Below are 16,933 nucleotides of genomic sequence, written 5' to 3' on the forward strand. Positions count from 1 at the left end.
CATCAATCAATAAAATCAATGTCTCCGCTAAAGACAACAAATATCACGCAGTGGCTATGCCAATAATTTCAGGAAGGGAGTTTGGATTTAATGAAGTCAAAATATGGGCATCAATTATAGCAGAACAAAGACAATATACTGTATATCTGAGCATTAACAGACACAGAGCTAACTTAATATACAATACAACAGAAAACAAATATATTCTGTGCATAAAATATAAGAGATCATGTAAAAATATCGCATTCAAAAATCACATTGTAGACTTTATATCATATGATACATTTATGTGCTATACTTGACAATCACATTTATGATTAGAAACATTTTTATCATTATGGATGAGTTCAATCGAACATTATTATATTTGTAGGCCTGATACTGAAGAGCCTGAAGATTTCTGCTGAGAGACTCATCTGAGCTCTTCCTCTGTTCCTCCTTTACATAAAACAAAACCATCATTTGGCTGAACACCAAACCAACATTAATCCTCAATATCACATGTTTCTGATATGCATGCTAATGTAGCATGTGGCTGATTTGTAATGACTACGCCACCCCGAAAACGGGGAAATTATCAAAAAGAACACGCAAATAAGCTCCACTTGGAAAGGGCAAGAGGCGTGAGTTTCCGTTTAAACAGATATCTTTATTAAAGTTAAAAAGAGTTTACAAAATTTAAAATCCCAAACACAGCATTTAATTGTTGTAGTCAAATGAAAAAGAAAACAAAATTAATCAATGCAAAGGGGGAGGCTGAGGCTTCCTTTATGAGAAGCGGGCTAGTATGGTACACCCAGTGCAAAAAAACAAATCTCACCAATCAAAATCACATCCACAAAGAATCACTGCAAATAATGACCAGAAATAGTGACACAGCAATAAATGACAACCCGTATTAAAGTGAAGCCTGTGTAACCCAACACCAGCCCGCTCGCAAGGAACACTCAGCTCCTGCAAAACACACAAAGAAGAGAATTACATTAGAAGACAAACAAACCAGAATCAAAATACTGAACAAATATAAACAAAACATACAATACTCAAATTAGCAAAATGTAAAAGTATTAATTAAAGAAGGCAGCGTATACTGTCACAGCAGCAAAGATCAAACTCAGAACTGATCACGGCTCAAGATTGCAATATCACCGAGATCATCGATACCGCATAGCGGTAATCACTCCAGTTAATAGTGACTGTTAACAAAACAGTCAAAATCTCAAAAGGAACTGAGAGTTGGTGACAGTAATACAAAATAACTCAATACAAATAACAAAAACAAATTAAACCAACCAAAATAACGACCACAACAAAAAGAAACAAATATCCAGCCCACTTAGCCACTGGACTAGAAGTGTCTGATGACCCAAAGCAGCAGCGCGGCCCAGAGCGCGGATTGGAGAGAGAGAGGAGAGAGAGAGAGAGAGAGAGAGAGAGAGAGAGAGAGGAGGGGAGAGAAGGCGCAATGCCTTAACGAGGACCCTAAACGTAAACATTTATTACACTTTCAACTTAAAACATACACGATTTACAAGGGAGAAACAAACTACTCACCTTATTAGACGATGGGACACTCACAACCACACACACACACACAGTCATACCTTGTACATACCCTGTAGACACACCACGCTAAAACGCATAACTATAGGAAACTCAAACCAAACTTCTCACAACACCGAATGTACCACATTAAAACGTACCTGAGGGTAAGCAGTACACCATATGGCAAGCCGTTTTAGCATTTAAAAGCTAGGTTTGGCTATCTGGAATTAAAATTGTGGATATCAACAACGTATTTCTAGCTAGTCCTAATTACATTTTGGATATTTGGAATTGCCATTCAAGATATCTGTAACGTAATTGCGACTAGTCGAAATGACAGATAGAGATATCAGTAATTCAGTTTGACTAGGCAAAACTGAATTACAGATATCTGCAATGACATCATTGAAACCGACATTAAACTCGTCACACATCTCAAATGACAATTGCAGATATCTGTAATTCCGTTTTTCCTAGGCAGAATGAAAGTCAAAGATATCTCAAATGTCATTATGACTAGTGCAAATTATTGTGCATGACGTTGTTCTATTTTAGATATCCATATTCCCCAGCTCCCGCTATAATCAAAGAGGAAGTGGGTTCATTTCCTTATTTCTATGAATGGAAGAAGAAAGAAGCAGTCATGGCGTTGGCTGTAATCGAAAAAAAAACACCAGAAAATGACATGAAATTGAACGAGCCCTCACACAGGGGATTTGTGGAGAGAGAGAACGTCGTTCTATTGAAAACTGTGAAAGAAATCTCGGAAGAATTTAACATTTGCTATCACCTGACACAAACAATGAACTCAAAAGCAGTTTGGCTCAACTGAAAACTCTAATAGACGCAAATTTTTGTTGTAGAAAGTAATGAATCATCATTTCTTGCTGCCAGCTCCTGTCTAGCACGGGTTGCAGCATTAAAAAGATGATTAAAAACACTTTCTGGCAGCTCCGACATTGTGCTAATCAGTGTAAATACAAGTTAATAGTTAACAGGTGCTATGTGATTTGATGATTTGAACAACAAGCTCTGCTCCCACCTAAAGTGGGATGTGGGTCTAATTTGCATTCAGATATCTGTAACGTCATTTCGAATAGTCAAAACTCCAATTCAAGATATCTGTAATTACATTTTGACTAGAAAGAATGAAAGTTACAGATATCTCAAAATTCAGATATCTATGATAAAATTTCATTTAAAGATATCTATAACTTGATAACAGATATCTACAAAAATTACGACTATCCCTAACTCCAGTTTGAGATATCTATAACGTCATTTTGACTAGTCATAATTCAAGTTACAGATATCTACAATGTCATTACGCCTAGTCAAAACTTGATTTAAGATATCTAAAAAGGAACATGTAGATATCTTGAATTATGGTGAATTAAAGATATCTTGAACTTGAGTTGCGATTGGTCAGAATCAAATTGTAGATATCTCAAACTTGAAATACAGATATCTACAATTCAGTTGCAGATATCCACTGTGTGAATTACGGATATCTGCAACTGAATTGTAGATATCTGTAATGATAAACCCCATACAAATGAATGGCAAACATGACGTCATTTGTCCTAGGAAGAATGTCTTTGTGGATATCTGAAACGACAATTATGGATAGGAAGAATGTAGTCGCGGATATCTGAAATGTTCTTTTTGACTAGGCAAAACTGAATTACAGATATCTGCAATACACATCCAGTATAGCTTTTAAATGTTAAAATGGCTTGCCATAAACGTCACACTAAAGTAAAGATCGCATGATATCACTCATAGCATTCAACTCTAACAACAAAGCTACATTGCTACCAACACATACCTGCGATCCACAACAGTGCGAGGAAAAAGGGGCGGGCTTTCGACCAAGACGCACTCCAGGGGGGCATGAACAACAAACTTATATACAAAAGCGGAGAGGTACCCAATTGGCCACGTACTTAATGATGGTGACGTTTCAAACACGTCACAAGCATCACTACACTAACACACACGCTGCTTTATTTAACTGTAAAGTCTGAGTCTCTTCCAGCTGTATGAAACACATTTACACATTAATCACACATTTATTTCTCCTCATAGACACAGTAGTGAGGCTCTTCTGTGATCACCTGATGCTTTCTGATCCTCTCATGACCATATCAAAGATTTTAACATTGATGTAAACAATTCATCAGGGACATTTGGTGATTGATCTTCATCTAGTCTGTAAGGAGGAACCAGAAGAGAAAACAATCAGTGTTCAGTGGAACAAAGTGCAAATTTGTTATATACTGTTTTTGAGTAAAAAGAAGTGACATTTAATTCCTGTAATCAGATTAATTACTGACTTTACATTATCCTGCAGAGATATTCCTCAAACAATATTTGTGCATTAAATACTCTAGATTTAAAACATGAATGGTGTTCATATGTGTGTGTGTGTGTGTGTGTGTGTGTGTGTGTGTGTGTGTGTGTGTGTGTGTGTGTGTGTGTGTGTGTGACTGCAGAAGGACCTGCGACTCCTATTGAGTCACTGTAAAGGAGAAACACATGCTAATGAGTGTACGGCGTATGGAATAAACCACAGCGAGCAAACACAAATGTTATCTTCAGTTCAAACCTGTCAGTTAAACTTCCACTAGTTAAAGCCGTTTGCCCTCTAGTTTACACATGTTTGTAGGGCTCTTAGTAAATCACTGACAGTAAAGTGAGTGTAAAGTAGTGTGACGTGTTGCTTGTCACAGTAAAAACACACTCGAGACAGAGACATTTCTCATGTGAGGCTGGACGGCTGTGAGCTGAAGCTGAACTGATTTTAGCAGCGTTTTCCTACAATCTGACCAAGTCTATTTTCAGACTGAAATGATTCTCTATTACTGACACAGTTAATAAAGCAGGTGTTGCTGTGTAAAGCTGTGACTGTGTGCTTTTGTTCTCTTTCCTCCTTTGTGTTAAACATTTTAATCAACTTTACATTTTGTTCTCACACAAACCCTTTGTTGCAATAAAGCTTAATGATAATTTCCTCTCATGAATATTTGAAAGGTTTGTTCTCATATCAGAGGTAAATGAAGCTCTCTTTAATATCACAGTGATGTTTCCTCACCTCAGGACACAGTTTGAGTCTCGTAGCTCGTCTCTGAGCCGCTGCTTTGAGTCTCCGATATTATTGTAACTCAGATCAAGATCTTTTAAAAACTGCAGTGCTTTTGAGTTAGTCAAAGACTGAGTTAAAGAAGAAACATCTGTAATGCCACAGTGCTGTAGACTAGAAAGACACAAACAGAGGAAGAGAGATTATCTCACAAACAAATCATTAAGATGAAGAGTTTTACACAAATATATGTATAACACCGACAGACAGGACACTGACGTACAGCGCGTTCTCTCTTCTGTCTTGTCGTGTGTGTGTGTGTGTGATGGGTAGGTTTAGGGGCAGGGGCAGTGTGTGTGTGTGTGTGTGTGTGTGTGTGTGATGGGTAGGTTTAGGGGCAGTGTGTGTGTGTGATGGGTAGGTTTAGGGGCAGTGTGTGTGTGTGATGGGTAGGTTTAGGGGCAGGGGCAGTGTGTGTGCGTGTGTGTGTGTGTGATGGGTAGGTTTAGGGACAGGGGCAGTGTGTGTGTGTGTGTGTGTGTGTGTGTGTGTGTGATGGGTAGGTTTAGGGGCAGGGGCAGTGTGTGTGTGTGTGTGTGTGTGTTTGTGTGATGGGTAGGTTTAGGGGCAGGGGCAGTGTGTATGTGTGTGTGTGATGGGTAGGTTTAGGGGCAGTGTGTGTGTGTGTGTGTGTGTGTGTGTGTGTGTGTGTGATGGGTAGGTTTAGGGGCAGTGTGTGTGTGTGTGTGTGTGTGTGTGTGATGGGTAGGTTTAGGGGCAGGGGCAGTGTGTGTGTGTGTGTGTGTGTGTGTGTGTGTGATGGTAGGTTTAGGGGCAGGGGCAGTGTGTGTGTGTGTGTGTGTGTGTGTGTGTGTGATGGGTAGGTTTAGGGGCAGGGGCAGTGTGTGTGTGTGTGTGATGGGTAGGTTTAGGGGCAGTGTGTGTGTGTGTGTGTGTGTGTGTGTGTGTGTGATGGGTAGGTTTTGGGGCAGGGGCAGTGTGTGTGTGTGTGTGTGCGTGTGTGAGTGTGTGTGTGTGTGTGTGTGATGGGTAGGTTTTGGGGCAGGGGCAGTGTGTGTGTGTGTGTGTGTGTGTGTGTGATGGGTAGGTTTAGGGGCAGGGGCAGTGTGTGTGTGTGTGTGTGTGTGTGTGATGGGTAGGTTTAGGGGCAGGGGCAGTGTGTGTGTGTGTGTGTGTGTGTGTGTGTGTGTGTGTGTGTGTGTGTGTGTGTGTGTGATGGGTAGGTTTAGGGGCAGGGGCAGTATGTGTGTGTGTGTGTGTGTGTGTGTGTGTGTGATGGGTAGGTTTAGGGGCAGGGGCAGTGTGTGTGTGTGATGGGTAGGTTTAGGGGCAGGGGCAGTGTGTGTGTGTGTGTGTGATGGGTAGGTTTAGGGGCAGGGGCAGTGTGTGTGTGTGTGTGTGTGATGGGTAGGTTTAGGGGCAGGGGCAGTGTGTGTGTGTGATGGGTAGGTTTAGGGGCAGGGGCAGTGTGTGTGTGTGTGTGTGTGTGTGTGTGTGTGTGTGTGTGTGTGTGTGTGTGTGTGTGTGTGTGTGTGTGTGTGTGTGTGATGGGTAGGTTTAGGGGCAGTGTAAGGGGATAGAAAATACGGTTTGTATGGTATGAAACCATTACGCCGATGGAATGTCCCCACATATCACAAAAAAAAAACCTGTGTGTGTGTCAGGACACTTATACAGCGTGTTCTCTTCTGTCTTGTCGCGCTTAGATGGTTTAAAAGCATAACATGAAAAAGAGCGTGAGAATATAATGTAACGTGGGGCAAAAATTTATATAAAAACGAACTAACGTTAATTGCTTTAAATATTTTTAATGCGTTAAAATGAGAAGAAAAAAAAAAAAAATATATATATATATATATATATATATATTAATATATATACTAATATAATATATATATATAATGAGAAATCCCTCATTAACAATTAGACACAAAAACTTTGGTACTCAAAAAAATAATACAATATCACTGATAAATATTTTCCAGACACATAATTAGATAAATTAGCCATTTATCAAAAGTGCTGAGATGAGATTTTGTCTCGTCTATGGTCAGGAGAAAAAAATTAAGGTGGTGGTGGTGGGTCATCTTACCCCAGGGGCATCTTACCCAGACTTACACAATCAGTTCATTGTTTCAAATACTTGAAATGCAATTATTCACTAGTTCAAAAGTTAATTTTAACTGTGACCAATGGCAAAGGCCAGAAGATGCAATGCTACAGTATAAATGATGTGACTTGAGCTAAACAGTGAACTGTAATCACACTGTAACTGTACAGTATAATGATACTAACTGTAGTTTCTCCAGCTGTAATTGTGGGTTCATCAGTAGATCACTGAGGTTTCTCACTCCAGAGTCTCCTAGTTTATTCCCGCTCAGGTCCAGCTCTCTCAGGTGTGATGGGTTTGATTTCAGAGCTGAAGTCACAGCAGAATAACCTTCATCTGTCACATCACAGCCTCTTAACCTACATTAGGAGAAATGAGAAAAACAAACTCTTTATTCTGTTTCATTCAAATATCAAAACACAATTTCTTTCTTGTTTGTGAATGTGACTGACCTCAATCTCTCCAGTTTACAGTGTGAATCCTTCAGTACGGCACATAAGGGCTTCACTCCTGTGTTTTCTAGTTTATTCTCGCTCAGGTCCAGCTCTCTCAGGTGTGATGGGTTTGATTTCAGAGCTGAAGTCAGGATGAGACACTGTTTCTCTGTAATACTGCAATCATAAAGACTGAAGACAGAAAGAGAAAATGACTCAGATCTGTGATGATCATCTTATTGAAGAGCTACAGCATATAGTCTGTGATTTAGTCTATAGTTTCCATATTCAGCTTGTAATCGTGTCACACTAGTTCTGTTTGCTGGAAACTGTTGTGTTCATTTTTTAAACAATTCTGTTTTAATCTCTGTTCTATTGTAGATCTGAAAATTCAGCTTTTGTCCCCGTTATGATTGAATCACAGGACCAGATACCAGTGGCCTTGTCAAAAACTCTTTATTGTCATATGTCTCGAGACACAGGAGAGAAATGTGTTATTTTCGTGCCAGCTGTATGTTTCTCTGAGGTTGTACATTAACAGTGAGCATTATATACCACTGACTACAGATTTGCAAATCCTTACAAGGTAAAGAAACATGTTGGTCTGTTTAAAATAGAATATATACTTCATGCTTACATCAGTTGATAATATAAGCTACTGTTACATCATCGGAAACAGGTGCTACATATACAGTAAGGTCCTTCATACAGTCCATGACAGAACATGTACACACATTCTTGTATGACCAAAATTATCTCCCTGTCCCTTGTCCATGCCATATGACAGTAATATGTCATGCAAACTTCAGCTCATGCAGTATATATAACTTTCTCATGCACTTAAACTTCACAAATACATTATAGATTTAATTATGCATATAAATAATATTAAAATAACAAATTTCTGATCTACATCTATGTATGTGCATTTATCACTGTAGATTAATATATAATATAGAAACAATAGAATAGTTAATATTTAAAGGAACTGTATGTAAGAAATGTATTTCAATGAATCATAAAATCGCCCTGATAGGTCACTAGACATTAAGAAATCATGTTAATTTCAAATACTTATATCACTGACAACAGTAGTCCGGCCAGGATATTGTGATTTTAAAAGTGAAGTTGCAGCCCTCAACTGATGTTGATGTTGACATGTTGTGTTTTGGCCTGAAGCTCCACCCTCCACCTATCTACCAATCACGAAGTCAGTAGTGTTACAGCATCCGGGTTGCCAGCTCTGCTCTAGTTACCACAGCTGCAGCTACAAACTTTTTGGATAAAAAATAAAACTTTACAAAACCTAAAAGACCTCGTTATGAATCAGAAAAATGTTGTGACAATGAAAAAACAAAGAACTTGCTGTGTAGGACTCGTCACTTGCCATTGGAAGCTCCTTGTAGCAGAGCCTACGTTCCTGCTGGATCCTGCAGCCTATCTGGCAACCTCGAGTCAGGGGGAGAGGGGATACACCGCTCTACAGTCAATTGAAAGTGATTGCAGTACCAGTTTTGGCCACAATCTTACATACATTTCCTTTAAAGGGGACGTTGGAAATGTTCAGAGGCTGTGTGAATAAATCCGTCTCTACCCGCACCTCTACGATCTGTCATTAAAACATTATAAAGACAGCCAGATGTGGAATAATTCATAGAGGGAAATTGCCCAGAGTAGCCGATCTACTGCTCATGAGTGGAACACGTCCGCCGAGCGGATCCGAGGCTTCACACTGACAAAATGACCACTAATGGAAAGGCACACTGCATCTGCTAGACCTCGAGCTAGTGGAGGGGTCAACAGTTAAAGGCATGTTGTACTCCTTTAATTAAGAGTGTGTGTTGCACACTATTGAGGATATTGAGCTGAAGCTTGACTTCACAAGATTAAATCGCAAATCGCAATCACAACATCTGTCAGAAAAATCACTTAGATAAGCCCTAATTTTCATAAATTAGGTAAAAGCTTACAATAGATGTGTGCTATAGGAAATTGTGAGAGTAACAATCCACAATACGGTTGGCTAACATTATCGTATGTTAGCTTAGGAAGAGAGCGGTGAGGTCAGCAGTAGCTCATTAGCATTTAAAGAGACAGGCACTGAAACAGGTCGCTGTGAACAGAGCTGTTTTTGAGGAGTTAAAGGCTGTTGTTTTACTCGATTGAGGAATATTAACCAAAGTATGTTACAGACTTTTTCATGAAGACCCTAAAGAATCATACCAACTTGTGGAAAATGGCCATCCGATGTCCCCTTTAAATGGACTGATTTTCAACATCAGAAAAGCATGTACAAGTATAGATTAAATCCTCTAAATACACATTTTACATAATAAATTAAGATTTAGTGAAAAGTGCCATCAGTCCAGTTTAACTGTAACTCTGTCAGAATAATCTACTGTCATTTGTTGACCTGTTTTTAGTCTGTTCTCACTTCTGTATTGTTTCAGAGCAAATATTTGTCAGATTTCAGCATATGAAACTATTTTATAGCCACAGTTTCAAATGCTTCAAAGTTTAATGCTCTTCTACTGACACACATAAGCCGTTAACTAACAGTATTTCTGAATCTTTCTTCAGATGGAGAAACACCAGAAAGTGCAGAGCTATACATGATGTGACTTGAGTCCAGTTGCCTTAAAATAAGCTAAACAGTGAACTGTAATCACACTGTAACTGTACAGTATAATGATACTAACTGTAGTTTCTCCAGCTGTGATTGTGGGTTCATCAGTAGATCACTGAGGTTTCTCACTCCAGAGTCTCCTAGTTTATTCACACTCAGGTCCAGCTCTCTCAGGTGTGATGGGTTTGATTTCAGAGCTGAAGTCACAGCAGAACAACCTTCATCTGTCACATCACAGCAGCTTAACCTACATTAGGAGAAATGAGAAAAACAAACTCTTTATTCTGTTTCATTCAAATATCAAAACACTTTTCCTTTCTTGTTTGTGAATGTGACTGACCTCAATCTCTCCAGTTTACAGTGTGAATCCTTCAGTACGTCACATAAGGGCTTCACTCCTGTGTTTTCTAGTTTATTCCAGCTCAGGTCCAGCTCTCTCAGGTGTGATGGGTTTGATTTCAGAGCTGAAGTCAGGATGAGACACTGTTTCTCTGTAATACTGCAATCACTCAGACTGAAGACAGAAAGAGAAAATGACTCAGATCTGTGATGATCATCAAATTGACTTTCATTGACGGAATGTTCAGATGAGCCAAGACTATTCAAACTCCAACTGTCAAAATTCAAAATGTGACAGTTGGAGAGGCTCGTCAGACTCCATTAACAGCCATTCTACAGTGTGTGTGTGTGTGTGTGTGTGTGTGAAATGGGTAGGTTTAGGGGTAGGGGCAGTGTGTGTGTGTGTGTGTGTGAAATGGGTAGGTTTAGGGGTAGGGGCAGTGTGTGTGTGTGTGTGTGTGTGTGATGGGTAGGTTTAGGGGTAGGGGCAGTGTGTGTGTGTGTGTGTGTGTGTGTGTGTGTGTGATGGGTAGGTTTAGGGGTAGGGGCAGTGTGTGTGTGTGTGTGTGTGTGTGTGTGTGTGTGTGTGTGTGTGTGTGTGTGTGTGTGTGTGTGTGTGTGTGTGTGTGTGCGCATGTTTTTGTGAAATAGCAGGACACAAATGTGTATAATGACATGGGTATTACAAAAAGAGGGTGAAATATGAGGACGTTCCCCATGTCCTCACTTTTCAAAATGCTTATAAATCACAGAATTAGGTTTTTTTCACAGAAAGTAAACTGTGCAGTCTACTGTGAGGGGTAGGTTTAGGGCAGTGGTTCTCAAAGTGTGGGGCGCGCCCCCTAGGGGGGGCGCACGGGTACTGAAGGGGGGGCGCGGGACATTAAAAAAAATAAAAAATAAAACGGCAAATGACGTAGCGGGGGCGCAGGACATTTAAAAAAAACAAAAAAAAACAAAAACAAAAACCAGCAAATGACGTAGCGGGGGGTGGGGGGGCGCAGGACATTTAAAAAACAACAACTACAACTGTCAAGTTACCTGTCGTCCCGTGGAAGATGGATCGCTTTTTAAAAGGCAAGAGAAAAGCAGTAGATGAGGTCTCACAGACATCCCAGGCAGGGGCTGGTCATTTAAAAGCGAAATGCAGAAAGTATGACGAGGCATATCTTGCTCTCGGCTTTACTGTTAATGTTATTGGCGAAGAGGAGAGGCCCATGTGTGTCCTATGTCTTAAAACGCTGGCAGCAGACAGCATGAAACCTAACAAATTAAGAAGACACATTGAGACGGTACATCCGAATTATGTTCAAAAGCCACTTGAGTTTTTTAAAAGAAAACTTGATCAATGTCGTGGGCAGCAAAGTAATTTTGTAAAAGCCACTTCAGCAACAACGAAAGCACAACTGGCTTCGTACAAAATTGCTTATCGCATTGCACAATGCAAGAAATCACACACGATTGCAGAAGAATTGATTCTGCCCGCTGCCATGGATATGGTGTCAGTTATGCTTGATGAGGCGAGTGTCACGAAATTAAAGACTATCCCAGTGTCTAATGACACAATATCAAGACGAATTTCTGATATTGCAAATGACGTGGAGGAACAGCTCATTGAGAAAATAAAAGGGAAACGTTTTGCGCTCCAAGTTGACGAGGCCACTGACAGTTCCAAGGACAGTTTGTTAATCGCGTATGTGCGCTTCGTTGATGAAAACTCACTGACTGAAGATATACTGTTTTGCAAGTACATCCCAAACAGAGCAACGACTGATGAACTTTTCAAGATTATTGATTCGTACTTGACAGAGGCAGGGATTAAATGGGAGGACTGCTTGGGAATTTGCACGGACGGCGCACAGACCATGGCTGGGAAACGAGCAGGATTGCAGGCACTCATCAAGAGAGTCGCACCGAAAGCGAAGTGGACTCACTGCTTTATACACCGAGAAGCACTCGCATCACGGCAGTTAAGTCCTGAGTTAAATGATGTTTTGACGGACGTTGTTACTGCGGTAAATTACATCAAAACAAGACCGCTGAAATCCCGACTGTTTTCCACGCTCTGTCAGGAGATGGGCACCGATCACAGTGCTGTGCTGTTTTACAGCGAAACGAGATGGCTCTCCCGCGGCAAAGTGCCATCCAGGGTGTTTGAACTCAGGGAGCAAATTAAAATTTTTCTGCAGGAAGAAGGATTGACTGAGCTTGCCAGCAAGTTCAGCAATGAACAATTTTTAATGAAATTGGCATATCTCAGTGATATGTTCGCCAAGCTGAACCAATTAAACCTTCAGCTGCAGGGCAAAGACAAACACCTACCACATCTGGCAGACCAAGTCAACTCATTCGTCCGAAAATTGGAGATGTGGGGCAGGAAACTTGAGCAAGGCAATACAGATTCATTTGAAAATCTTAAAAGATTTTCAGAAATTAATAAGCTCACAGAAATCACACCGATCCCGTGTTTTTTGGAACACATTTCTGCTATGAGACGTAATTTTCAGCAGTACTTCCCTGACAATACTGTGCAGTTTGATTGGGTGAGAGATCCGTTCACTGCTTCTGCACCTGCTGATCTGAGCTCCTCTGAGGAAGAGCAGTTCATTGAAATGACGTCTGACTCAAACATGAGGCTAAAGTTCCCATCACAAAGCCTCAGTGAATTCTGGCTTGGTGTGGAGAAGGAGTTACCACTCATTGGTCAGAAGGCAGTTGCAATTCTGCTCCCCTTTGCTACGTCCTATCTGTGTGAAACAGGGTTCTCTGCTGTTTCCTCACTGAAGACAAAGCACAGATCTAAGCTCAACATTGAAAATGACTTAAGAGTGGCAATATCAAAGCTGCAGCCCCGCTTTGAAAAAATGTGCAGTGAAAACCAGGCTCACTGCAGCCACTGAGTGTTCATATGTAGCATCACTAAAATGTGTAAATATGTTGATTATTTAAATGAAAAGTTATGCTATAATCTGTTATTCACAAAAGTTAAAGCATTTGTGTGCTTCATGTGCTATGCGCCTTATCCGTTTTAACAGCAACACAAAATGTATTTCAAAATGTCAGTAATTTCAAAACGTTTAAAAAAAATGTTCATTTCAATAAAAAAAAAGAAAATCAAATTTTTTTGTATGAAATTAATTTATGGGACGGGGGGCGGGGGGGGGGGGGGGGGGGGGCATAGGTTGAAAGGGGGGCATGACCAAAAAAGTTTGAGAAGCACTGGTTTAGGGGCAGTGTGTGTGTGTGTGTGTGTGTGTGTGTGTGTGTGATGGGTAGGTTTAGGGGCAGGGGCAGTGTGTGTGTGTGTGTGTGTGTGTGTGTGTGTGTGTGTGTATGATGGGTAGGTTTAGGGGCAGGGGCAGTGTGTGTGTGTGTGTGTGTGTGTGATGGGTAGGTTTAGGGGCAGGGGCAGTGTGTGTGTGTGTGTGTGATAGGTAGGTTTAGGGGCAGGGGCAGTGTGTGTGTGTGTGTGTGTGTGTGTGATGGGTAGGTTTAGGGGCAGGGGCAGTGTGTGTGTGTGTGTGTGTGTGTGTGTGTGTGTGTGTGATGGGTAGGTTTAGGGGCAGGGGCAGTGTGTGTGTGTGTGTGTGTGTGTGTATGATGGGTAGGTTTTGGGGCAGGGGCAGTGTGTGTGTGTGTGTGTGTGTGTGTGATAGGTAGGTTTAGGGGCAGGGGCAGTGTGTGTGTGTGTGTGTGTGTGTGTGTGTGTGTGTGTGTGTGTGTGTGTGTGTGTGTGATGGGTAGGTTTAGGGGCAGGGGCAGTGTGTGTGTGTGTGTGTGTGTGTGTGTGTGTGTGTGTGTGTGATGGGTAGGTTTAGGGGTAGGGGCAGTGTGTGTGTGTGTGTGTGATGGGTAGGTTTAGGGGCAGGGGCAGTGTGTGTGTGTGATGGGTAGGTTTAGGGGCAGGGGCAGTGTGTGTGTGTGTGTTTGTGTGTGTGATGGGTAGGTTTAGGGGCAGTGTGTGTGTGTGTGTGTGATGGGTAGGTTTAGGGGCAGGGTCAGTGTAAGGGGATAGAAAATACGGTTTGTACGGTATAAAAACCATTACGCCTATGGAATGTCCCCACATTTCACAAATCCCCCCCTGTGTGTGTGTGTGTGTGTGTGTGTGTGTGTGTGATAGGTAGGTTTAGGGGTAGGGGCAGTGTGTGTGTGTGTGTGTGTGTGTGTGTGTGAGAGAGAGAGATAGAGTGAGAGTGTGTGTGTGTGTGTGTATCTGTCTGTCTACTCACTCGCTTCAAACTTTATGGTCCAGCTTTCTCAAGCCAACTTCAAAGTTTGTTTACAAAAATAATGAAGTGTGGTTCATCTTACCCCGGGGGCATCTTACCCAGACTTACACAATCAGTTTCAAATACTTGAAATGCAATTATTCACTAGTTCAACACTTAATTTTAATTGTGACCAATGTCAAAGGCCAGAAGATGCAATGCTACAGTATAAATGATGTGACTTGAGCTAAACAGTGAACTGTAATCTCACTGTAACTGTACAGTATAATGATACTAACTGTAGATTCTCCAGCTGTGATTGTGGGTTCATCAGTAGATCACTGAGGTTTCTCACTCCAGAGTCTCCTAGTTTATTCACACTCAGGTCCAGCTCTCTCAGGTGTGATGGGTTTGATTTCAGAGCTGAAGTCACAGCAGAATAACCTTTATCTGTCAAATCACAGCGCCTTAACCTACATTAGGAGAAATGAGAAAAACAAACTCTTTATTCTGTTTCATTCAAATATCAAAACACTTTTCCTTTCTTGTTTGTGAATGTGACTGACCTCAATCTCTCCAGTTTACAGTGTGAATCCTTCAGTACGGCACATAAGGGCTTCACTCCTGTGTTTCCTAGTTTATTCTCGCTCAGGTCCAGCTCTCTCAGGTGTGATGGGTTTGATTTCAGAGCTGAAGTCAGGATGAGACACTGTTTCTCTGTAATACTGCAGACACTCAGACTGAAGACAGAAAGAGAAAATGACTCAGATCTGTGATGATCATCTTATTGAAGAGCTACAGCATATAGTCTGTCATTTAGTCTATAGTTTCCCTTTTTTTCTTATTAATATTTTAATTTATGTGTAATGCACTTTGAGTTGCTAGTAGATAAATTAGCCTTTCATCAAAGATTATTCTTCTGAGACTAAATTTCTGACTGTATCTCCTCCTAGAGCTTTAAAGCCACAACCACCAAACTCAGCTCAGACCTTCAGATCCGACTCACGGTTTTCCTAAAAATGACGATTTAAGAATTAAAAATCCCATTGACTTTCATTGACGGAATGTTCAGATGAGCCAAGACTATTCAAACTCCAACTGTCAAAATTCAAAATCTGACAGTTGGAGAGGCTCATCAGACTCCATTAACAGCCATTCTACAGTGTGTGTGTGTGTGTGTGTGTGTGTGTGTGTGTGTGTGTGTGAGATGGGTAGGTTTAGGGGCAGGGGCAGTGTGTGCGTGTGTGTGTGTGTGTGTGTGTTTGTGATGGGTAGGTTTAGGGGCAGGGGCAGTGTGTGTGTGTGTGATGGGTAGGTTTAGGGGCAGGGGCAGTGTGTGTGTGTGTGTGTGTGTGTGTGTGTGTGTGTGTGTATGTGATGGGTAGGTGTAGGGGCAGGGGCAGTGTAAGGGGATAGAAAATACGGTTTGCACGGTATAAAAACCATTACGCCTATGGAATGTCCTCACATTTCACAAAAACAAACATGTGTGTGTGTGTGTGAGAGAGAGAGAAATAGAGTGAGAGTGTGTGTATCTATCTGTCTGTCTACTCACTCGCTTCAAACTTTACGGTCCAGCTTTCTCAAGCCAACTTCAAAGTTTGTTTACAAAAATAATGAAGTGTGGTTCATCTTACCCCGGGGGCATCTTACCCAGACTTACACAATCAGTTTCAAATACTTGAAATGCAATTATTCACTAGTTCAACACTTAATTTTAATTGTGACCAATGGCAAAGGCCAGAAGATGCAATGCTACAGTATAAATTATGTAACGTGAGCTAAACAGTGAACTGTAATCACACTGTAACTGTACAGTATAATGATACTAACTTTAGTTTCTCCAGCTGTGATTGTGGGTTCATCAGTAGATCACTGAGGTTTCTCACTCCAGAGTCTCCTAGTTTATTCCTGCTCAGGTCCAGCTCTCTCAGGTGTGATGGGTTTGATTTCAGAGCTGAAGTCACAGCAGAACAACCTTCATCTGTCATATAACAGCCTCTTAACCTACATTAGGAGAAATGAGAAAAACTCTTTATTCTGTTTCATTCAAATATCAAAACACTTTTCCTTTCTTGTATGTGAATGTGACTGACCTCAATCTCTCCAGTTTACAGTGTGAATCCTTCAGTGCGTCACATAAGGGCTTCACTCCTGTGTTTTCTAGATTATTCCTGCTCAGGTTCAGCTCTCTCAGGTGTGATGGGTTTGATTTCAGAGCTGAAGTCAGGATGAGACTCTGTTTCTCTGTAATACTGCAGACAATCAGACTGAAGACAGAAAGAGAAAATGACTCAGATCTGTGATGATCATCTTATTGAAGAGCTACAGCATATAGTCTGTGATTTAGTCTATAGTTTCCATATTCAGCTTGTAATCGTGTCACACTAGTTCTGTTTGCTGGAAACTGTTGTTTCTTCTTTCATTTTTTAAACCATTCTGTTTTAATCTCTGTTGTTTATTGTAGCAGCAGATGCAGATCTCATGATATTTCTGCAGAACAACATGTAGGGTAAGATGGGGAAGATGCCCCCCTTCAGAACAATGTGGATTTACTGTTAAACT

At 41.0% G+C, this 16,933-nt stretch overlaps 1 protein-coding gene across 1 annotated transcript in view; it reads right to left on the reverse strand.

The window, feature by feature from the left end:
* Window positions 1-628: 628 nt before the first annotated feature.
* The window catches only part of LOC307139809 (uncharacterized protein), a 61,218-nt gene continuing 44,913 nt past the window's right edge, over window positions 629-16,933 (reverse strand). The window contains exons 10-20 of the mRNA XM_079838913.1: window positions 16,465-16,638; window positions 16,202-16,375; window positions 14,935-15,108; window positions 14,668-14,841; window positions 10,159-10,332; window positions 9,892-10,065; window positions 7,211-7,384; window positions 6,944-7,117; window positions 4,640-4,801; window positions 3,663-3,757; window positions 629-954 (exon numbers count right to left, since the gene is read on the reverse strand). Coding sequence (XP_079695039.1) covers window positions 3,682-3,757; window positions 4,640-4,801; window positions 6,944-7,117; window positions 7,211-7,384; window positions 9,892-10,065; window positions 10,159-10,332; window positions 14,668-14,841; window positions 14,935-15,108; window positions 16,202-16,375; window positions 16,465-16,638 — 1,630 coding nt within the window. The 3' untranslated portion in view covers window positions 629-954; window positions 3,663-3,681. The remainder of the gene's footprint in view (window positions 955-3,662; window positions 3,758-4,639; window positions 4,802-6,943; window positions 7,118-7,210; window positions 7,385-9,891; window positions 10,066-10,158; window positions 10,333-14,667; window positions 14,842-14,934; window positions 15,109-16,201; window positions 16,376-16,464; window positions 16,639-16,933) is intronic.

The sequence above is a fragment of the Gobio gobio genome, assembly GCF_949357685.1.
Source record: "Gobio gobio genome assembly, chromosome: 16".
Taxonomy (NCBI): domain Eukaryota; kingdom Metazoa; phylum Chordata; class Actinopteri; order Cypriniformes; family Gobionidae; genus Gobio; species Gobio gobio.